The sequence below is a fragment of the Salmo salar genome, chromosome 09, assembly GCF_965601325.2.
Source record: "Salmo salar chromosome 09, fSalSal1, whole genome shotgun sequence".
In the NCBI taxonomy this organism is placed as follows: Eukaryota; Metazoa; Chordata; class Actinopteri; order Salmoniformes; family Salmonidae; genus Salmo; species Salmo salar.
Window position 1 is genome coordinate 99,332,971 of NC_138299.1, and position 25,081 is coordinate 99,358,051.

The 25,081-nt window shown below is 43.7% G+C and overlaps 1 protein-coding gene across 1 annotated transcript in view; it reads left to right on the forward strand.

Moving 5' to 3' along the window:
* LOC106612282 (complexin-2) overlaps window positions 1-25,081 on the forward strand; it is a 160,035-nt gene that overhangs the window by 130,519 nt on the left and 4,435 nt on the right. The window contains exons 2-3 of the mRNA XM_014213310.3: window positions 13,843-13,993; window positions 23,214-23,401. Of these exons, the coding sequence (XP_014068785.1) occupies window positions 13,963-13,993; window positions 23,214-23,401 (219 nt within the window). The 5' untranslated portion in view covers window positions 13,843-13,962. The remainder of the gene's footprint in view (window positions 1-13,842; window positions 13,994-23,213; window positions 23,402-25,081) is intronic.

A 25,081-nucleotide genomic window follows, 5' to 3' on the forward strand; every position in this document is an offset into this window, starting at 1 on the left:
GTATAATGTGTGTAGAGGTGATGACTAATGGTAAAGTGAACTGTATAATGTGTGTAGAGGTGCTGACTAATGGTAGAGTGAACTGTATAATGTGTAGAGGTGCTGACTAACGGTAGAGTGAACTGTATAATGTGTAGAGGTGATGACTAACGGTAGAGTGAACTGTATAATGTATGTAGAGGTGATGACTAACGGTAGAGTGAACTGTATAATGTGTGTAGAGGTGCTGACTAATGGTAGAGTGAACTGTATAATGTGTAGAGGTGCTGACTAACGGTAGAGTGAACTGTATAAAGTGTGTAGAGGTGATGACTAACGGTAGAGTGAACTGTATAATGTGTAGAGGTGATGACTAATGGTAGAGTGAACTGTATAATGTGTGTAGAGGTACTGACTAATGGTAGAGTGAACTGTATAATGTGTAGAGGTGATGACTAACGGTAGAGTGAACTGTATAATGTGTAGAGGTGATGACTAACAGTAGAGTGAACTGTATAATGTGTAGAGGTGATGACTAACGGTAGAGTGAACTGTATAATGTGTAGAGGTGATGACTAACGGTAGAGTGAACTGTATAATGTGTAGAGGTGCTGATAATGGTAGAGTGAACTGTATAATGTGTAGAGGTGATGACTAACGGTAGAGTGAACTGTATAGTGTGTGTAGAGGTGATGACCAACAGTAGAGTGAACTGTATAATGTGTAGAGGTGCTGACTAATGTTAGAGTGAACTGTATAATGTGTAGAGGTGATGACTAACGGTAGAGTGAACTGTATAATGTGTGTAGAGGTGCTGACTAAGATTCTATACAGTGTCTTATACACTGTGTACAAAACATTAGAAAAACTTGCTCTTTCCATGACATAGACTGACAGAGTGAATCCAGGGGATCCCTGATTGATGTCACCTGTTAAATCCACTTCAATCAGTGTAGATGAAGGCGAGGAGACAGGTTAAAGAAGGATTTTTCAGCATTGAGACGATTGGGAAATAAATGATGTATGTGTGCCATACAGAGGGTGACTGGGCAAGACAAAATATTTAAGTGCCTTTGAACGGGGTATTGTAATAGGTGCCAGGTGCACCGGTTTGAGTGTGTCAAGAAATGGGTTTTTCAAGCTCAACAGTTTCACGTGTCCATCAAGAATGGTCCACCACCCAAAAGACATCCAGCCATCTTGAAATATATATGGGAAGCATTGGAGTCAACATGGGCCAGCGTCCCTGTGGAACGCTTTCAACAATTGTAGAGTCCATGCCCCGACGAATTGAGGCTGTTCTGAGGTCAAAAGGGGGTGCAACTCAATATTAGGAAGGTGTTCTTAATTTTTTGTACACTCAGTGTATTTTCTCTTGACATTAATGGACGATATAAACGGAGAAAAAACAAGCAGGAATGAAATGTCAGTGAGCATTTCTACCGTCTCCATTACCGTGTATTGTATCACGTGCCATTGGCATCCAGGGTGGCACCAAAGACGGTACATTATGAAGATGGGCAGAAACAGCTTCTCCAATAGAAATCCCCGATTGTGCTTGAAGACAACGTCATGGCGACGCTAGCTAGCTAAGCTCATACACAGAAACACTTCATTAGTCATAATGGTTCGTGACACCCTGAACTGCGCATGTGCAGGCTGTCAAATCAAAGGCACTCCTTTCGATATGTTGTTTTTGATTTAAAAAATTGAAATGTGTCAGTTTATCACTTTCACAAGGTTGCAGTAATGACAGTTTCAGCTACTTGAGACATTGGCTCGAATCTAGGTTTTTCATTTAGATTTAGAGAAAATTTACAAATAAGGACACATTTTTCACTTATCTCATTGGCTTGCCAAACCCCAAACCCCGTTCTGGTATGCCCAGTGTGCTACGCAAGCGTTCCTGGAAGTCTTGTGATGTTGGGCCTCTGGGTTTAGAAACTCTGCAGTGGAACAGGTCAGTAATCTTTTCCAAGGGCTCTTTGTGTGAAATTTATTTGATTTCATTTTTTTCAAAAGTAGAAGTGAAGCATGTTTTTCTCCATAATGTCGTTGTTGGTGACCAGATGGTACTTCACAGGAAACAGTAATATATATGTCTTATATGTTATCTGGTGCCCTCATCCATTAATTACACAACTCTGTGCAATCTGCTTTTAGTAAATGTCATCTTTCATCCGTCGTCTCAATTCTCCTTGAGCAGGAAGAGATGATCTTTCAGTTCGTCCCATCCCCTCCCTGCAGCTAGCCATGATGTTCGTCCCGAATGGCACCCTCTTCCCTATATACTGCACTACTTTTGACCCCTACCCTATAGGCTCTAGTCAAAAGTAGTGCACTACATAGGGAATAGTGTACCATTTCAGATTCAGGCGATGTCTTTCAGTCCTTACTTCAGCTAGACATGTACTTTAGACTATTGATGGAGATGGACAGTGTTGTTGTTGTTGAGGATGTTCTTTATCTGTGTGCGTCTCAAATGGCACTCTATGGGCCCTGGTCAAAACTAGTGCAATATAAAGGGAATAGGGTGCCATTTGGGATGCATTCTCTATGTTCTGGTTGAGAGACACTGTATAGTTTACTGGTCTGAACGGATTCAGTAGAGTAAAACATATCTCTATATTCTGGTTGATAGTGTATAGTTTACTGGTCTGAACAGATTCAGTACAGTAGGACAGCGTGGATACATTTTCTCTTGACTGCTCACAGTCTCGGTAAACCTATAGAGCAGAGATCAAATCAAATCAAATGTATTCATAAAGCCCTTTTTTACATCAGCAGATGTCACAAAGTACTATACAGAATGTCACGTCCTGACCATAGTAAGATGTTATTTTCTATGGTAGAGTTGGTCAGGGCGTGACAGGGGGGTGTTTTGTGTTTTTCTATGTTTTCTATATCTATGTTTAGTTCTAGTTTTCTATTTCTATGTTGTTGTTTTTTGGGATGATCTCCAATTAGAGGCAGCTGGTCCTCGTTGTCTCTAATTGGAGATTGTATTTAGGTAGGGTTTTTTTCCACCTGTGTTTGTGGGTAGTTGTATTCTGTTTAGTCTATGTACCTGACAGAACTGTGCGTGTTCGTTTTCTGTTTGTTGTTTTGTCTTTAGTGTTTTTGAGTTATAATAAATTTCATCATGAGCACTCAACACGCTGCGCTTTGGTCCCCTCTCTACGACAGCCGTTACACAGAAACCCAGCCTAAAACCCCAAACAGTAAGCAATGCAGATATAGAAGCATGGTGGCTAGGAATAACTCCCTAGAAAAGCAGGAACACTTTGCCAAAGCACAGCCCCCACACCACTAGAGGGATATCAACAGACTACCAACTTATTACCCTGAGACAAGGATGAGTATAGCCCATGAAAGATCTTCTCAACCAATCAGCAGTAGAGTAATGTACTTAAGTAAAAATACTTGAAAGTACTACTCAAGTAGTTTTTTTGCTGTATCTGTACTTTACTTTACTATTTAGATTTGTTTACTACTTTTCCATTTGCTTCACTACATTCCTAACGAAAATTATGTACTTTATACATTTTCCCTGATACCCAAAAGTATTTGTTACATTTTTAATGGTTAGCAGGACAGAAACATTGTCTAATTCACACACTTATCAAGAGAACATCCCTGGTCATCTCTACTGCCTCTGATCTGGTTGACTGCCTGGTTTGCTTAATATAAGGAATTTGAAAATATTTATACTTTACCTTTAACTTTTGATGCTTAAGTATATTGTAGCAATTACATTTACTTTTGATACTTAAGTATATTTAAAATCAAACACTTAAACTTTTACTCAAATAGTATTTTACTGGGTGACTTTTACTTGAGTCATTTTCTATTAAGGTATCTTTACTTTTACTCAAGTCTGACAATTGGGTACTTTTTCCACCACTGACTGCACGACCCCGAGGGGGCGCAAAACCGGACAGGAAGATCACATCAGTGACTCAACCCAGTCAATTGACGCACCCCTCTTAGGGACGGCATGGAAAAGCACTAGTAAGCCAGTGACTAAGCCCCTGTAATAGGGTCACTCCAGTGCCTTGCCTTTCAACTTCGAACACCTGGGCCAGACTACACTCAACCATAGTACCTACTGAAGAGATGAGTCTTCAGTAGGACTTAAAGGTTGAGACCGAGTCTGCGTCTCTCACATGGATAGGATATAGGAGAAAGCCCTGCCTCCAGCTTTTTGCTTAGAAATTCTAGGGACAATAAGGAGGCCTGTGTCTTGTGACCGTAGCATACGTGTAGGTATGTACGGCAGGACCAAATCGGAGAGATAGGTAGGAGCAAGTCCATGCTTTGTAGGTTAACAGTAAAACCTTGAAGTCAGCCCTAGCCTTAACAGAGGCTAGCACTGGAGTAATATGATCAAATTGTTTGGTTCTCGTCAAGATTCTAGCAGCCGTGTTTAGCACTAACTGAAGTTAATTTAGTGTTTTATCCGGGTAGCCATAGAGTAGAGCATTGCAGTAGTCTAATCTAGAAGTGACAAAAGCATGGATTAGCTTTTCTGCATAATTTTTGGACAAAACGTTTCTGTTACGAATGTTACCAAGATGGAAAAAAGCTGCCCTTGAAATATTCTTGATATGTTCGTCAAAAGAGAGATCAGGGTCCAGAGTAACGCTGAGGTGCTTCACAGTTTTATTTGAGACGGCTGTACAATCATCAAGATTAATTGTCAGATCAAAAAGCAGATCTCTTTGTTTCTTGGGACCTAGAACTAGCATCTCTGTTTTGACCAAGTTCAAATGTAAAAAATGTGCCGCCATCCACTTCCTTATGTCTGAAACACGCTTCCAAGGAAGGCAATTTTGGGGCTTCACCATGTTTCATCGAAATGTACAGCTGTGTGTCGTCCACATAGCAGTGAAAGTTCACATTGTGTTTCCGAATGACATCACAAAGAGGTAGAATATATAGTGAAAATAATAGTGGTCCTAAAACGGAACCTTGAGGAACACCGAAACGTGCCATTGATTTGTCAGAGGACAAACCATCCACCGAGACAAACTTTTGATATGTTTCTGACAGAAAAGTTCTAAACCAAGCAATATCTTGTCCGTGTAGACCAATTAGGGATTCCAATCTCCCCAAAAGAATATGGTGATTGAGGGTTTCAAAAGTGGCACTAAAGTCTAGGAGCACACGGACAGATGCATAGCCTTGGTCTGACGCCATTAAAAGGTAATTTCCCACCTTCACAATTGCAGTCTCAGTACTATGATGGGGTTTTAAAACCAGACTGAAGCGTTTCGTATACAACTTTGTCTTCAGCAGCTTTTTCGAAACAAATTGAGAGGAATGGGAGATTCGATATAGGACGATAGTTTTGGAAATTTTCCGGGTCAAAGTTTTGCTTTTAGTGAGTTTGGTACACATCTGGAGGATAGGTAGCAGTTTATTATGTTCAACATAGGAGGGCCAAGCACAGGAAGTAGCTCCTTCAGTGGTTTAGTTGGAATTGGGTCCAGTAGGCATCTGGAAGGTTTAGAGGTCATGGCTATTTTCATGAATGTGTCGAGAGATGCAGGATTAAAAAACTTGAGTGTCTCCATTGATCCTATGTCCTGGCAGTTCTGTGCAGACTAGGCACAACTAAGTTTTGGAGAAATACGCAGATTCAAAGAGGAGTCCGTTATTTGCTTTCTAATGATCATGATCTTTCCGTTGAAGAAGTTCATGAATTCATCACTGCTGAAGTAAAGACCATCCTCACTTGGGGAATGCTGCTTTTTAGTTAGCTTTGCAACAGTATAAATGTTTTGGGGTGGGATTGTTTTTATTCTCCTCAATTAAGTTGGAAAAGTAGGCTGATCAGGCAGCAGTGAGGGCTCCTTGATATTACATGGTATTACTGTCTTTCTAAGTGTCACGTCCTGACCAGCAGAGGGCGTAATTGTGTTAGTCTTGGTCAGGATGTGGCAGGTGGTTTGTGTTTGTTAAATGTTGGGTTGGTGATTGGGACTTCCAATTGAAGGCAGGTGTGTTGAGTTGCCTTTGATTGGAAGTCCTATATAGGTGTGTGTGTTTTTCTTTGGGGTTGTGGGTGGTTGTTTTGCACTGCGTTTTTTAGCCTGCAAACTGTTGCTGCTGTCGTGTTTATTGTTTCCTGTGGATGCTTTACTCCTTTTGTTGGGTAATTAAATATGAGTATTCACATACCTGCTGCGCCTTGGTTCATTTCTGAAGACAGCCGTTACACTAAGCTAGTCAGAAGACGGAAATGGTGGAATTCCAATTTTGCTTCAGGACTTGGGTATTTTCTGTATAACATATCTGTATATCAAATATATATGAGCAAATTTCTTGTGACAAAGGTTTTTGGTTTTTAGAGGTGCGACTGATTCTAGGGTATTACGCAAGTTTAAATTTAGATCCTCAGTTAGGTGGTTAACTGATTTTTGTACTCCGATGTCCTTGGGTAGTTGGAGGGAGTCTGAACGGGCATCTGGGAATCTTTGGGATGTCGGAGAATTTAAAGTGTGGCTTTTGATAATCCTTGGTTGGGGTCTGAGCAGATTATTTGTTGCGATTGCAAACGTAATTAGATAGTGGTCCGATAGTTCAGGATCATTAGGAAAAACATTTAGATCCACAATATTTATTCCACGGGACAAAACTATATCCAGGTTATGACTGTGGCAATGCGTAGGTCTGGAGACATTTTGGACAAAACCCAATGAGTCGATGATGGCGCTGAAAGCCTTTTGGAGTGGGTCTGTTGGACTTTTCCATGTGAATATTGAAGTCACCAAAAAGTAGAATATTATCTGCCATGACTACGAGGTCCGATAGGAATTCAGGGAACTCAGTGAGGAACGCTGTATACGGCCCAGGAGGCCTGTAAACAATAGCTATAAAAAGTGACTGAGTAGGCTGCCTAGATTTCATGACTAGAAGCTCAAAAGACAAAAACACAGTCTTTTTCTTCGTCAATTGAAAATTGCTATCATAAATGTTAGCAACACCTCTGCCTTTGCGGGATGCTGTGGGGCTAAGGTCACTAGTGTAACCAGGAGGAGAGGCCTCATTTAACACAGTAAATTCATCAGGCTTGAGCCATGTTTCAGTTAGGCCAATCACATTAAGGTTATGATCAGTGATTAGTTCATTGACCTTGGAAGCAATGGATCTAACATTAAGTAGCCCTATTTTGAGATGTGAGATATTATCACAATCTCTTTCAATAATGACAGGAATGGAGGAGGTCTTGATTCCAGTGAGATTGCTAAATCAAACACAGCCATGTTTAGTTTTGCCCGACCTAAATCGAGGCACAGACATGGTCTCAATGGGGATAGCTGAGCTGACTACACTGACTGTGCTAGTGGCAGACTCCACTAAACTGACAGGCTGGCTAACAGCCTGCTGCCTGGCCTGCAACCTATCTCATTGTGGAGCTAGAGGAGTTAGAGCCCTGTCTATGTTCGTAGATAAGATGAGAGCACCCCTCCAGCTAGGATGGAGTACGTCACTCCTCAACAGGCCAGGCTTGGTCCTGTTTGTGGGGAAGTCCCAGAAAGAGGGCCAATTATTTACACATTCTATCTTTTGGGAGGGGCAGAAAACAGTTTTCAACCAGTGATTGAGTTGTGAGACTCTGCTGTAGAGCTCATCACTCCCCCTAACTGGAAGGGGGCCAGAGACAATTACTCGATGCCAACACATCTTTCTAGCTAAGTTACACGCTGAAGTTACATTGAGCTTGGTGACCTCTGACTGTTTCATCCTAACATTGTTGGTGCCGACGTGGATAACAATATCCCTGTTCCATCTACACTCACCAACTTGGGCAACTTAGAATGGGGGTGGGGACCACAAAAAAACTGAACTCATCATGAGGGGCCGCAGTGGCTTGTGGGTCTGCGTACCATCATCCATACCCCCCTGGTATACATGGGAGAGCAGAGACGCCAACCTTTCTTAACACTATTTCTGTCATTATTTATGTTATGAAAGGGAGCAATATTGACACAGGCAGCAATTTAGTAAAAATACAATTACCCGAAATGACATTTACTTACACTTACAAATGCTGCATTGATTCCGTGTCTTAAATGTCTTGTTGAAGCCAATTAAATTTCATGTTTGGACAATGGAAATTCTATCTGAATTGAAAGAGCCCAATGCACAATTTTATTTTAATTAAATTGAATATTTGGTGTTTGCAGAATTTAATTACTATCAGCTCCTTCTATGGTTAATAGAACCACATGTAAACAGATGCCCTATTCATATCGTAATAACTACAGAATTACATAGAACGCAGAATTATAGGATCTCTATGGTAAAAATATGCTTAATTCATTTAGAAGGCACTTTACTTGAAATAATGTATTAAATCAAATATTTTATTAACATGCTATACATTTTCTACGTTCTTAGTAGCCCCAAATGAGACATGTTTCTGTAATATCCGTAATATCCCAGGCTGATTATTTCCAAAGAAAAATGTAATGTAACCATGTAACCTTCTCCTTCCAGTTAGAGGCTGAGGGCATAATGTATCACCATAGACCCATATGAATAAATAATGGAAAAAGTGGCAGCAGAAGGGATGGGTATGTGAGAGCAGAGCTGGACTCCATACTAGCTCTAATTAGGGGTTCACAGCAAAGCTATTGTTCTTCTTAGGCCTAGATTCAATCAGATCACCCGCATAGCTGATGTTTTGGAGGTGTCGGAGGTTTAACTGCGTTGGAGCTGTCAAATCGGTGAGCAGCTGCTCTTGTGACAAGAACCATAAAATGTGATCATATTACTCCAGTGCTAGCCTCTCAACACTGGCTTCCTGTTACGGCTTGGGCTGATTTCAAGGTTTTACTGCTAGCCTACAAAGCATTACATGGACTTGCTCCTACTTATCTCTCCGATTTGGTCCTGTCGTACATACCTACACATACGCTACGTTCACAAGACTCAGGCCTCCTTATTGTTCCTAGAATTTCTAAGCAAACAGCTGGAGGCAGGGCTTTCTCCTATAGAGCTCAATTTTTATGGAATGGTCTGCCTATCCATGTGAGAGACGTAGACTCGGTCTCAACCTTTAAGTCTTTACTGAAGACTCATCTCTTCAGTAGGTCCTATGATTGAGTGTAGTCTCGCCCAGGGATGGGAAGGTGAACGGAAAGGCACTGGAGCGACAAACCACCCTTGCTGTCTCTGCCTGGCCGGTTCCCCTCTCTCCACTGGGATTCTCTGCCTCTAACCCTATTACGGGGGCTGAGTCACTGGCTTACTGGTGCTCTTCCATGCCGTCCCTAGGAGGGGTGCGTCACCTGAGTGGGTTGAGTCTCTGATGTGATCTTCCTGTCCAGGTTGGCGCCCCCCTCGGGTTCGTGCCATGGGGGGGGGTCTTCGTGGGCTATACTTGGCCTTGTCTCAGGGTAGTAAATTGGTGGTTGAAGATATCCCTCTAGTGGTGTGGGGGCAGTGCTTTGGCAAAGTGGGTGAGGTTATATCCTGCCTGGTTGGCCCTGTCCGGGGATATAGTCGGACGGGGCCACAATGTCTCCCGACCCCTCTTGTCTCAGCCTCCAGTAATTATGCTGCAATAGTTTATGTGTCGGGGGGCTAGGGTCAGTCTGTTACGTATATCTGGAGTATTTCGCTTGTCTTATCCGGTGTCCTGTGTGAATTTAAGTATGCTCCCTCTAATTCTCTCTCTCTCTTTCTCTTTCTCTCTCTCTCGGAGGTCCTGAGCCCTAGGACCATGCCTCAGGACTACCTGGCCTGATGACTCCTTGCTGTCCCCAGTCCACCTGGTCATGCTGCTGCTCCAGTTTCAACTGTTCTGCCTGCGGCTATGGAACCCTGACCTGTTCACCGGACGTGCTACCTTGTCCCGGACCTGCTGTTTTCGACTCTCTCTCTCTACCGCACCTGCTGTCTCTAACTCTGAATGATTGGCTATGAAAAGCCAACTGACATTTACTCCTGAGGTGCTGACCTGTTGCACCCTCTACAACCACTGTGATTATTATTATTTGACCCTGTTGGTCATCTATGAACGTTTGAACATCTTGGCCATGTACTGTTATAATCTCCACCCGGCACAGCCAGAAGAGGACTGGCCACCCCTCAGAGCCTGGTGCCTCTAGGTTTCGTCCTAGGTTCCTGCCTTTCTAGGGAGTTTTTCCTAGCCACCATGCTTCTATATCTGCATTGCTTACTGTTTGGGGTTTTAGGCTGTGTTTCTGTATAGCACTTTGTGACATCGGCTGATGTAAAAAGTGCTTCATAAATACATTTGATTGAATTTGATTGATTGTGAACATTGTCGCGAAGCCACACCCATCCCACTAGCATACAGAAACGATTTGACAAACTGACTTGTTGGAAAGGTGGCACCCTATGATGGTGCCACGTTGATAGTCACTGAGCTCTTCAGTACAGGCCATTCTCCTGGCAATGATTGTCTATGGAGATTGCATGGCTGTTTGCTCAATTGTATATACCTGTCAACAATGAGTGTTGCTGAAATAGCCAAATCCATTAATATGAAGGGGTGTCCACATACTTTTGTATATATAGTGTATATACTGTATATATATATATATATATTTGGCGACCCCACTGCAGTTCCTCTGCGACCCTCGACTTTGAATACCACCAATAGACTTGAAACTTTGTATGTAGGTGTCTTTCCTCATGCTGAACAGATTTGCCTCAAGAACCCATACGGTCCATTAGGACAGATTTTCCTCCATCTTGGATATTTAAAAAAAACGTATTTTCATGAACCATATGACCAAATGATACCAAAGCTAAGGGATTGGTTTAAGAGATGACTGAGTTATTGATAAATCAACAAATCAAATTTTACATGTCCATTTAAATCCACTTCACAAGGGCCTATCAACGTGAAACATTTCAGAGTCATCAAGTTTGGCATTGATATATATATTTTTTTTTTATTAAAAAAGGAAACTATTAATATGGTCTGGGTTGACTTCCTGGGGTTGTACAGTCAACAACCATCTACACTTGCATAGAGTTCTACTCTATATCAACAAGCAAGCAGAACATGAAAACCCCTCTATTCTAATGTAGTTGGCTGTTGGCACTACATTAATTATAAAAAAATTAAGTTTACTGCTCCTTAAGGAGATACCTTGTCCAGATGAATAGTAGCAGGGGCTAATGCAGTGAAAGCACTCAGCTCAGTGCTGATGCCCGATAGAATATGGTTACGTCCCAAAGGCATCCTATTCCCTACATAGTGCACTACTTTTGACCAGAGCCCTAACAGTAGTGCACTGTATAGGGAATGAGGTTCCATTTGGGACGCTCTTCTCTTAATCCCCCTGGGTCTCAAGCACCCTTAACCCCCCTGGGTCTCAAACACCCTTAACCCCCCCTGGGTCTCAAGCACCCTTAACCCCCCCTGGGTCTCAAGCACCCTTAACCCCCCCCTGGGTCTCAAGCACCCTTAACCCCCCCTGGGTCTCAAGCACCCTTAACCCCCCTGGGTCTCAAGCACCCTTAACCCCCCTGGGTCTCAAGCACCCTTTACCCCCTGGGTCTCAAGCACCCTTTACCCCCTGGGTCTCAAACACAGGAGAGTACCTTGGTATTGATCCTGGGTGTTCTGGGGAATGGGATTATCTTTCAAAGGGGGACCAGAGGGACATCTAGGAGGTGAAATCAGCACCGATGGTTAACTGTATCAGGAAATATACTCTGTTCTAATAGAGCTCAGTGATGAGATACTGTATCAGGAAATATACTCTGTTCTAATAGAGCTCAGTGATGAGATACTGACATAGATGTAGACTCCACAACATAGAGATTGATACTTTATGCTCTACAACCACACACGCACACGCACACACACACACCCTACTACCTCAACCATACTGTACCTAGCCACTGTCCATATCCTTTGTTAACATCTTCCAGTAAACTGTTTTGTCTTTCATTGTTCCTTTCTCTCCTCTCTCTCCTTTCCTCTCCTCTCCCTCTCCTCTCTCTCATTTCCTCTCCTCACTCTCCTTTCTCTCTCTCCTCTCTCCTCCCCCTCCTCTTTCCTCTCCCTCCTTTCTCTCTCCTCTCTCTCTCCTTTCTCTCTCCTTTCTCTCTCCTCTCTCCTTTCTCATCTCTCCTCTCTCATCTCTCTCTTTTCTCTCTCCTCTCTCTCCTCTCTCTCTCATCTCTCTTTTCTCTCTCCTCTCTCACCTTTCTCTCTCCTCTCTCTCTCCTTTCTCTCTCTCCTCTCTCCATCTCCTCTCATCACTACTCTTTCTCCTCTCTCCTTTCGCTCTCCTTTCTCTCTCCTTTCTCTCTCCTCACTCTCCTCTCTCTCCTCTCCCTCCTCCTCCTCTCCTCTCTTTCCTCTCTCTTCTCTCTCCTTTCTCTCTCTCTCTCCTCTCTCTCTCTCCCTCCTCCTCCTCTCCTCTCTTTCCTCTCTCTTCTCTCTCCTTTCTCTCTCTCTCTCCTCTCCTTTCCTCTCCTCTCTTTCCTCTCTCTCCTCTCTCTCCTCTTTCTCTCTCTCCTCTCTCCTTTCTCTCTCCTCTCTCTCTCCTCCTTTCTCTCTCCTCTCTCTCCTCTCATATGTCCTCTCATATCTCCTCTCATCTCTCTCTGATCTCTCTTTGATCTCTCTCCTCTCTCTCATCCCTCTCATCTCTCTCTCTCTCTCTCCTTTCTCTCTCCTTTCTCCTCTCCTCTCTCCTTTCTCCCTCCTCTCTCTCCTTTCTCTCTGCTCCCTCTCCTCTCCCTCCTCTCTCTCCTTTCTCTCTCCTCCCTCTCCTCTCCCTCTCCTCTCTCCTTTCCTCTCCTCTCTTTTTTCTTTCTCTCTCCTCTCTCTCCTCTCTCTCTCTCCTTTCTCTCTCCTCTCCCCTCTCTCCTTTCCTCTCCTCTTTCCTCTCTCTTCTTTCTCTCTCCTCTACATCTCCTCTCTCTCTTGTCTCTCTCTCCTTTCTCTCTCATCTCCTTTCTCTCTCATCTCCTTTCTCTCTCATCTATCTCCTCTCATCTCTCCTCTCCTCTCTCTCTCCTCTCATCTCTCCTCTCTCGCCTCTCTCTCTCCTCTCATCTCTCCTCTCATCTCTCCTCTCTCTCCTTGCTCTCTCATCTCTCTCCTCTCTCTTTTCTCTCTCCTCTCTCTCCTTTCTCTCCTCTCTCTCCTTTCTCTCCTCTCTCTCCTTTCTCTCCTCTCCTCTCTCTCATCTCTATCTCCTCTCATCACTCCTCGCTCTCCTTTCTCCTCTCTCTCCTTTCTCCTCTCTCCTTTCTCCTCTCTCCTTCCTTTCTCTCCTCTCTCTCTCCTTTCTCCTTCCTTTCTCTCTCCTCTCTCTCTCCTCTCTCCTTTCTCCTTCCTTTCTCTCTCCTCTCTCTCTCTCTCTCTCCTCCTTTCTCTCTCCTCTCTCTCTCTCCTTCCTTTCTCTCTCCTCTCTCTCTCTCTCTCTCTCTCTCTCTCTCTCTCTCCTCTCTCCTTTCTCCGTCCTTTCTCTCTCCTCTCTCTCTCTCTCTCTCCTCTCTCCTTTCTCCTTCCTTTGTCTCCTCTCTCCTTTCTCCTTCCTTTCTCTCTCCTCTCTCTCTCTCTCCTCTCTCCTTTCTCCTTCCTTCCTCTCTCCTTTCTCCTTCCTTTCTCCTTCCTTTCTCTCTCTCCTTTCTCCTTCCTTTCTCTCTCTCCTGTCTCCTTCCTTTCTCTCTCTCCTTTCTCTCCTCCCTCCTTTCTCCTTCCTTTCTCTCTCCTTTCTCCTTCCTTTCTCCTTCCTTTCTCACTCTCCTTTCTCCTTCCTTCCTTTCTCTCTCTCCTTTCTCCTTCCTTTCTCTCTCTCCTTTCTCCTTCCTTTCTCTCTCTCCTCCCTCCTCTCTCTCTCTCTCCTCTCCCCACAGCTTGGATCAAGAAGTAAACACTCACACAGACTGAGGAAGGCAACAGAGATCTGGTAAAGAAGGGGTGGCTACATGCACAGTTGTGTTTGTCTGTAGAAGACCAGAGTATCAGAAGGAACCATGAATTTTGTGATGAAGCAAGCCTTAGGTGGTAAGTACTGTATACGCTGCTATATGAACGTGTCAATATTATGGACTGAACATCTGTTCGCCATGCGATCTGATGTTTGTCCTCAGGGGAGCACGTACCTCTTGACAACTTGATCATTGCATCAAAGTACAAATGTATTGCTGTAGAAAATGCAAACTGAATTTGGAAGAACTGCTAAACTATAAACAAGTCAAACAAGCTGCCTGGTAAACTTATTGTAGACAATATACTGTAATGTAAAGCTATGATCACTATCGAGGAATTAAACGCTCACAATTTATGACCGGTTTCTGGTTTTAGGTCTCAGATGGAAGCAGTAGTCAACTCAACCTATAGACTCAGATACTCCATCGTTTATATCTATAGTCAACTCAACCTATAGACTCAGATACTCCATCGTTTATATCTATAGTCAACTCAACCTATAGACTCAGATACTCCATCGTTTATATCTATAGTCAACTCAACCTATAGACTCAGATACTCCATCGTTTATATCTATAGTCAACTCAACCTATAGACTCAGATACTCCATCGTTTATATCTATAGTCAACTCAACCTATAGACTCAGATACTCCATCGTTTATATCTATAGTCAACTCAACCTATAGACTCAGATACTCCATCGTTTATATCTATAGTCAACTCAACCTATAGACTCAGATACTCCATCGTTTATATCTATAGTCAACTCAACCTATAGACTCAGATACTCCATCGTTTATATCTATAGTCAACTCAACCTATAGACTCAGATACTCCATCGTTTATATCTATAGTCAACTCAACCTATAGACTCAGATACTCCATCGTTTATATCTATAGTCAACTCAACCTATAGACTCAGATACTCCATCGTTTATATCTATAGTCAACTCAACCTATAGATACAGCTCCATCATTTATATCTATATGGTATGTAGATTAACTTGTCACTGTGGATGAACTCTGTCTAAAGGTCAATGCATTGTTAAATCAACATCCTGATTTGGATTAATCGGTGGAATGACTATGGGTAGTAAAATTAAAAGGATACCTCGCCTGCCAATGCTAATCCCCCTCTCCTCTGACAGCCTTGGAGCAAATTGCCTTTCTGGAAGAGGCTGTGGCCATGCGGTGACCTTTCATTTGGTTGGTCTGGCCTGGGTGCAGAATGTAATTTCATTGGGCTGGGAATGAGGGATTGATGGGGGCCTGAGGCTACAGCTGGGGACTGGGGGGCTGGCGTTGTGCTGGGGGCTGGAGGTCTGGGGGAATGGGGGGCCAGGGGACTTTCTTCAGATAAGACTTGAAAATATTCTAAATGGAGAGTTAGAACCTTATAGTACCTATCTACATTTTTGTCAAAATGTAGTTATTGACATAACCATTTTCTGTTCAATGTTCTCTACCTACAGTATATAGTACTCTAAATACCTTAATTCATGTTGTTAAGTTCAAAAGAATACAATATAAAAATTGCTGACACCATTCAAACCAATGGGCTCCCGAGTGGCGCAGCGGTCTAAGACACTGCGTCTCACTGCTAAAGGCGTCACTACAGACACCCTGGTTCGAATCCAGGCTGTATCACAACCGGCCGTGATTGGGAGTCCCATAGGGCGGTGCGTCAACTGGCCCAGCGTCATCCGGGTTTGGCCAGTGTAGGCCGTTATTGTAAATAAGAATTTGTTCTTAACTGACTTGCCTAGTTAAATAAAGGTTATATATATTTTTTTAAATAGAGTTTGGAAATTTAAAGCCAATTATCTCAGAATCATCATTTTGCAAATAGAACCTTCTAGTCCCCAAGATCTCAAAATGTCAAAATATTCTGCGTATTAACATAAAGTCCTATTTTTCCACTTCTCTATCACATTTAGCTTAGACTGATATCATTGGCTATAAGCTGGATGTGATGTGTTACGTGCTTCCAGCATCTCACACAGATCTCCGTCTGGATCCTAGCCTCTGGCCTGGGATTGCTTTGCATCACTGCATAGTTAATTAGATATCGGTTCATCAGGCTCTCTGACTGATCACAATAGATTAGCAGGGAGTGCTATTTACGTGCCTGTTTCAATCAGTCTCCAGACAGACACAGACACAGACACAGACACAGGCACAGACACAGACACAGGCACGCAGGCAGGCAGGCAGGCAGGCAGGCGCAGGCAGACAGACAGACAGACAGACAGACAGACAGACAGACAGACAGACAGACAGACAGACAGACAGACAGACAGACAGACAGACAGACAGACAGACAGACAGACAGACAGCCGAGCAGTAACTACAGCAGGTCAAAACATGGAGCGAAGACTAAAGCCCTGTTTATACCTGGTTCTAACATGCATCCTTTGTCCTGAACTCGTCCACATTCTGATTGTGGCCACATTTTCAGACAGGTGTAGATGATTAAAAGATGCATTATGATCTGATTGTGATCAGATCTTCCTGACCACCTCTGGAGGTGAAAACCTTTAAATCATCATTATCTCGCCTTCTAAAATCATTGGTGACACCATTGACTTATGGCATCAATATGTGTCTTCAAATAAATAAATTATTCAGACCCTTTGCTATGAGACTCGAAATCGAGCTCAGGTGCATCCTGTTTCTATTGATCATCCTCGAGATGTTTCTACTACTTGATTGGAGTCCACCTGTGGTAAATTCAATCGATTGGACATGATTTGGAAAGGCACACACCTGTCTATATAAGGTCCCACAGTTGACAATGCATGTCAGAGCAAAAACCAAGCCATGAGGTTGAAGGAATTGTCCGTAGAGCTTAGAGACAGGATTGTGTCGAGGCACAGATCTGGGGAAGGGTACCAAAAAATGTCTGCAGCATTGAAGGTCCCCAATAACTCCGTGCCCTCCACCATTCTTAAATGGAAGAAGTTATGAACCACCAAGACTATTCCTAGAGCTGGCCTCCCGGCCAAACTGAGCAATTGGGGAAGAAGGGCCTTGGTCCAGGAGGTGACCAAGAACCTGATGGTCACTCTGACAGAGCTCCAGAGTTCCTCTGTGGTTGTCCTTCTGGAAGGTTCTCCCATCACTGCAGCACTCCACCAATCAGGCCTTTATGGTAGAGTGGCCAGACAGAAGCCACTCCTCAGCTAAAGGAACATGACAGCCCGCTTGGAGTTTGCCAAAAGGCACCTAAAGACTCTCAGACAATGAGAAACAAGATTCTCTGGTCTGATGAAACCGAGATTGAACTCTTTGGCCTGAATGCCAAGTGTCACGTCTGGATGAAACCTGGCACCATTGCTACGGTGAAGCATGGTGGTGGCAGCATCATGCTGTGGGGATGTTTTTCAGCGGCAGGGACTGGGAGACTAGCCAGGATCGAGGGAAAAGATGAATGGAGCAAAGTACAGAGAGATCCTTGATGAAAACCTGCTCTAGAGCGCTCAGGACCGCTCAGACTGGGGCGAAGGTTCACCTTCCAACAGGACAACGACCCTAAGCACACAACCAAGACATCACAGGAGTGGCTTCGGGACAAGTCCATGAATGTCCTTGAGTGGCCCAGCCAGCTTGAACCCGATCTAACATCTCTGGAGAGACTTGAAAATAGCTGTGCAGCGACGCTCCACATCCAACTTGACAGAGTTTGAGAGGATCTGCAGAGAAGAATAGGAGAAACTCCCCAAATGCAGGTGCCATGCTTATAGCGTCATACCGAAGAAGACTCAAGGCTGTAATCACTGCGAAAGGTGCTTCAACAAAGTACTTAGTAAAGGGTCTGAATACCTATACTTTTGTACATTTGCGAACATTTTAAAAACCTGTTTTTGCTTTGTCATTATGGGGCATTGTTTGTAGATTGATGAGCATTTTTTTTTATTTAATACATTTTAGAATAAGGCTGTAACGTAACAAACTGTGGAAAAAGTCAAGAGGTCTGAAAACTTTCTGAGGGCACTGTAGGTGTCCCAGATGGAACCCTAATCCCTATATAGTGCACTTCTTCAGACAAGGGCCCCATGGCGCTCTGGTCAAAGGTAGTACACTCTATAGGGAATAGGGTGCCTTTTGAGATGCACAATACTTCATAGTCATAACCAGCTAACTCAGATGCTATATCTTCACCACTCATGTTATTTGTTATGCTATGATGCTAACAGTCCAGATACCTACTTTAATAGTATTATAATACCTGTAATAGTATTATAACACCTGTAAGGGTATTATAATACATGTAATGGTATTATAATACATGTAATGGTATTATAATACCTGTAATAGTATTATAATACCTGTAACGCCGCAGCCCGTCTGGTGGTCAACCTTCCCAAGTTCTCTCACGTCACCCCGCTCCTCCGCTCTCTCCACTGGCTTCCAGTTGAAGCTCGCATCCGCTACAAGACCATGGTGCTTGCCTACGGAGCCGTGAGGGGAACGGCACCTCCATACCTTTAGGCTCTGATCAGTCCCTACACCCAAACGAGGGCACTGCGCTCATCCACCTCTGGCCTGCTGGCCCCCCTACCTCTGAGGAAGCACAGTTCCCGCTCAGCCCAGTCAAAACTGTTCGCTGTTCTGGCACCCCTATGGTGGAACAAGCTCCCTCACGACGCCAGGACAGCGGAGTCAATCACCACCTTCCGGAGACACCTGAAACCCCACCTCTTTAAGGAATACCTAGGATAGGATAAAGTAATCCTTCTAACCCCCCCCCCCCCCCCCCCCTAAAAGATTTAGATGCACTATTGTAAAGTGGTTGTCCCACTGGATATCATAAGGTGAATGCACCAATTTGTAAGTTGCTCTGGATAAGAGCGTCTGCTAAATGACTTAAATGTAATGTAAATGTAATAGTATTAGAACTCAGGCATTTTACTTCTCCTGGATCATAGAAAAACACCAGATAGCTAGTGTACAAAGCTGCTCTGTACATGCATGATCAACTGTAATCTACAGCAGAAATGGGACCCTATTTCCTGCATAGTGCACTTCTTTTGACCAGGGCTCATAAGTCTCTGGTCAAAAGAAGTGCACTATTGTAGCGGGTGCCCCGAGCTACAATACATCTTCATGAGCTCTTCTTGATACTGGTGATCATTTTTAAAAGTTCATCCCGAAGTGTCCAACATTTAAGTTTACTTTTGACATATGAGAGCATGATTTACCAATGAGGGTCATCCATTATTCAAATGAGTTCCATTCTTCAACCCCCCCCCCCCCCATCCCTAACAAATTATTCAGCAGCGTCAGTGTTCCCGACTTGCAGACTGTGGAAGCCGATGGGCCATGTTCCCTGTTCTCTCTCTCCTCTAGGTTCTCACTAGACTAGACAAAACACGTTGTGTGCCATGCAGTCTAAGGGTTACTTATGCTGATTCATAAGAGGTGACATCCAGTCTGGGACAAACCATCCTCTGAATATATCAAACAAAAACTTTGTGAGATTATACAATTGAGGTATAATAAAGGAATTACCATCAGGAGCAAAGAGTGTATGAAGGGAGGCCACATTAGCTCCAAAAATCCATTATTTGTGTGCAAGGAAAATTGGTGACCCAACTACTAATGGAATGTTGCAGGACAAGCTGGATGGGGAAGATATGTGCAAAGGACAATGACAGTGATATCCAGTGGAGAGAGACTGCTAAGAGAGACAGTCTAATTAATTATAACATGTTTACATTAGGACTCCCGAGTGGTGCAGCAGTTTAAGGCACTGCATCTCAGCCTAGTTAAAGGTTCAAATAAAAGTACATTTGACATACCCACGTAGCACCACAGCTACACTTTTATCTAAAGGCCCATTACAGCCGTTTTAATCTCAATATCAAATCATTTCTGGGTAACAATGAAGAACCTTACTGTGATTGTTTTCAATTAAAATGGTCAAAAATAAATTCTTAGCAGAAAGCAATTTCTCAAGGAATCATTTTGATAGGACTTTCTGGGAGTGGTCTGAGTGAGGAGGGGAAAACTGAAAACTAGCTGTTATTGGTAGAGAAGTTTGGAACTCCCTTTCTGATTGGTCTATTAACTAATTTACCAACTGGTGATGTCACCAGGCAGGCCAAAACTTCATCCCACCAAAAAAGGCAGAAATTTCAGGCGTTTTTTTCAAGCAGCTCTTACACTAAAAGGGCATTATCATAATTTTCACAATATCATTCCAACCTTATAGTGTGGAAATATATATAAAACACAGGAAAATCACATTTTTGACTGCACTGGGCCTTTAAGAAGGATGGAACAACATCTTTGTTTATACTGTATACAATACACATTGCATTCATTGCCACAGTTTATGGGAATCTCACTATGACCACCCTCTCTTTTTACTTTAAAGACATAAATGGACCTTAACTGAATTAGCATAGGCCTAATTGATTAATTAATATCTCATTCTTGACACTTGGAAGTACCATTTTGCGTGCTAAGAAGGGAATTCACCACTCTTCATTAAATCAAGCTCAAGACCTTTACTTGGAGAGATGATCATGCAGTATATGTGACCTAAGCAGTATCAAAGACATGAATAATAATTCCATTCGGATGCAACATTCAGAACATTGCAAACCTCAACCTATAGAGCCGGCTGAGGCGCGGGAGCCTGACAGGGCCGGCTGAGGCGCGGGAGCCTGACGGGCCGGCTGAGGCGCGGGAGCCTGACGGGCCGGCTGAGGCGCGGGAGCCTGACGGGCCGGCTGAGGCGCGGGAGCCTGACGGGCCGGCTGAGGCGCGGGAGCCTGACGGGCCGGCTGAGGCGCGGGAGCCTGACGGGCCGGCTGAGGCATGGAAGCCTGACGAGCCGGCTGAGGCATGGAAGCCTGACGAGCCGGCTGAGGCATGGAAGCCTGACGAGCCAGCTGAGGCATCCCCGGTTGCTACGGTAGCGACACCCGGACCTGACGTCACCTACACTAACAAAAAACAAAAAACACTCCCTGATGCTTCCCTTGGGTGAGGCGTTATTCTGTACCGTGTACGCTGGGAGTCAGGAAGCAAGTTCAGGGAGTGAATAATTTAAGAAATAAATGAACATGGAACAAAACAAGAAACAGGAAAAGCGTACAAACATGAAACAGAAGCAGAACCAATAACACCTGAGGAAAGAACCACGGAGAGTGACAGATATAGGGCAGGTCATCAGGAAGGTGATGGAGTCCAGGTGAGTGTCATGAGGCACAGGTGCACGTAACGATAGTGACAGGTGTGTGTAATAATAAGAAAACTGGTGACAACGAGCGCCAGAGAGGGGGAGAGGGAGTAGACGTGACAGTTGTTTACATTTGTTATCATGGGGTAGTAGAGCCATAATCGGTGGGCGGGTAGAGGTTTGAAAGCAGTGGAGTGCTAACAGTGCGCAGAGTGACCTTTAACCCTGCTCCCCAGGGGCTCCAGAGTGACCTTTAACCCTGCTCTCCAGGTGCTCCAGAGTGATCTTTAATCCTGCTCCCAGGGGCTCCAGAGTGACCTTTAACCCTGCTCTCCAGGTGCTCCAGAGTGACCTTTAACCCTGCTCTCCAGGGGCTCCAGAGTGACCTTTAACCCTGATCTCCAGGAGCTCCAGGGGGATCTATTGGCTCCTAGTGGCCAGTAACTTCCTGTGTCAGAGCAGTAACTTGGCCTGCGGCCAGCCTTTTCCTGTTTCAGAGCAGTAACTTGGCCTGCGGCCAGATTCATCCTGTGTCAGAGCAGTAACTTGGCCTGCGGCCAGCCTCTTCCTGTTTCAGAGCAGCAGATCAATTTCAGGATAAAGTTTTAACTCTGCTGTTATATACATAATTCATAGTCACTCAGGTGATGCCGTGTTTATTATTGATCTGACTCTGGTAACAACAACAACATTGATACGCTGTGAGAAATCGTTGTGTTATAGTCACTAGGGAGCTGCCACGTGCTACGAGTCAGGACATTTCAGTCATTACTGATCACAAGACGACACTGCCCTTTTAAACTGGACTGACTGGTGCACACACTAGTTTTACAACTGAAGTCTATACACCATTATTTTATACCTAGCAACTTTATATTATTGGATTTGGGAATGTCTCTATATTTCATCCTTACTCTACTGTACTCTACTGGACCTTTACAGACCAAGAGTTGGACTGCTGATACAGTATGTCAGTTAGACCAGTGAGACAGGTTGCTGATACAGTATATCAGTTAGACCAGTGAGACAGGTTGCTGATACAGTATATCAGTTAGACCAGTGAGACAGGTTGCAGATACATTATATCAGTTAGACCAGTGAGACAGGTTGCTGATACAGTATGTCAGTTGGACTAGTGAGACAGGTTGCTGATACAGTATGTCAGTTAGACCAGTGAGACAGGTTGCTGATACAGTATGTCAGTTGGACCAGTGAGACAGGTTGCTAATACAGTATATCAGTTAGACCAGTGAGACAGGTTGCTGATACAGTATATCAGTTAGACCAGTGAGACAGGTTGCTGATACAGTATGTCAGTTAGACCAGTGAGACAGGCTGCTGATACAGTATATCAGTTAGACCAGTGAGACAGATTGCTGATACAGTATGTCAGTTAGACCAGTGAGACAGGCTGCTGATACAGTATATCAGTTAGACCAGTGAGACAGATTGCTGATACAGTATATCAGTTAGACCAGTTAGACAGGTTGCTGATACAGTATGTCAGTTAGACCAGTGAGACAGGTTGCTGATACAGTATATCAGTTAGACCAGTGAGACAGGTTGCTGATACAGTATGTCAGTTAGACCAGTGAGACAGGCTGCTGATACAGTATATCAGTTAGACCAGTGAGACAGGTTGCTGATACAGTACATCAGTTAGAACAGTGAGACAGGTTGCTGATACAGTATGTCAGTTAGACCAGTGAGACAGGTTGGGCTGCTGATACAGTATGTCAGTTAGACCAGTGAGACAGGTTGCTGATACAGTATATCAGTTAGACCAGTGAGACAGGTTGCTGATACAGTATGTCAGTTAGACCAGTGAGACAGGTTGCTGATACAGTATGTCAGTTAGACCAGTGAGACAGGTTGCTGATACAGTATATCAGTTAGACCAGTGAGACAGGTTGGGCTGCAAATACAGTATATCAGTTAGACCAGTGAGACAGGTTGCTGATACAGTATGTCAGTTAGACCAGTGAGACAGGTGGCAGGTTGTGGCTGTAGGATTTGGGTTGGTAGCAGATGGACAAATTGAAGTGCATTGTATTGTATTTTAACTGAAGGACTTCAGGCTCTGTGTGTGTGACTGCTTCCTCCAGGGGCCACTAAAGACATGGGGAAAATGTTAGGAGGAGAGGAGGAGAAGGATCCAGAGGTCGTGAAGAAGAAGAAGGAGGAAGAGGAGGAGAGACAGGAGGCTCTGCGACAACAGGAGGAGGAGAGGAAGGATAAGCACCGGAAAATGGAGGCAGAAAGGGAAGTAGTACGACAGTCCATCAGGGACAAGGTGAGCAATTCAGCAGTCCACAAACGATTTTACATTCAATGTACTCCCCCCCCCCCCCCCCCCCCCCCCCTAAAAAACAAATATTTGCCCGTTTGTTATTTTCAAAATTCTTCAAGCTCTGTCAAATTGGTTGTTGCTAGACAACCATTTTCAGGTCTTGCCATAGATTTTCAAGTAGATTTAAGTCCAAGCTGTAGCTCCGACACTCTTCTTGGTAAGCAACTCCAGTGTGTATTTGAACTTGTGTTTTAAGTTATTGTCCTGCTGAAAGGCAAATTAATTTCCCAGTGTCTGGTGGAAAGCAGACTGAACTAGGTTTTCCTCTAGGATTTTGCCTGTGCTTAGCTCCATTCCGTTTATTTTTTATCCTGAAGAAGTCCCCATTCCTTGTCGATTACAAGCATACCCATAACATGATGCAGCCACCACCTTGCTTGAAAATATGGAGAGTGGTACTCAGTAATGTTTTGTATTGCCCCAAACATAAAACGTTGTATTCAGGACAAAAAGTTAATTACTCTTACACATTTTTTTGCAGTAGTGCCTTGTTGCAAACAGGATGCATGTTTTGGAATATTTGTATTCTGTACAGGCTTTCTTCTTTTCACTCTGTCAATTTAGTATTGGGGAGTAACTACAATGTTGTTGATCCATCCTCAGTATTCTCCTATCACAACCATTAAACTCTGTAACTGTTTTAAATTGGCCTCATGGTTAAATCCCTGAGCGGTTTCATTGCTCTCCAGCAACTGAGTTAGGAAGGACGCCTGTATCTTTGTAGTGACTTTAAGTGTAATTAATAACTTCACCATTCTCAAAGGGATATTCAATGGCTGCTTTCTAAAATGTTTACTGTGGTGGTTCATTTCTTTATTATCAAATGAGGAGAGACAAACTTATCACACAAGTCAGAGTTATACTTAAACTAAATCTTTAATAATGAGAGCTTTGCAAGAGCAATGACTTGTCAACGATTCACCATTTCTAATGATCCGTTGAGAGTGGCAAGACAAAAGTACAAAGGTATTTTATAGCCAAGATACACCCCTTTCAACCTACATGACGATCAACAGATATATAGAATGGGTCACAAGGTGAAACTTTTTAAATGAGAAAGGAGTATCCCGTAGACAGATAGCATTCGCTATAAATTATCGTTCAGTTTGGTCCCTAAGACAAGGTTCCGATCTCGTTCCTGGTACTCCTAGCACAAAAACACCAACTCGACCAATGGCATAAATCAATTGTCAACTCCAGACACTAACACACACATCCCCCAAGGCCAAAGGAGGGAGTGACTGGCGCACGGACATTGTGGAAACCAGTAATTGGTTCCCCATTAATCACGCCATCCCTTCACATGGTTTAGAATAGGTAAAGACACAATGTTCCCTCCTGTCCTCTTCCCTTTCTGATATTCTGCATAGCACCAGAGACATGTGAAAGACAAGTCAGACCTCTCCCCTCTCTGGGCCCCAGGTAACTGGAGTCCAAGGGGATACATTCTAATAACAAGTATATCACATAAGCATATTATGCAGATAAGACATCTTAATTATCTATGTTACCCAACTAATTCTGATTCATCCGCCACATTACCCATCTACCAATAGGTGCCCTTCTTTGCAAGGCATTGGAAAACCTCCCTGGTCTTTGTGGTTGAATCTGTGTTTGAAATTC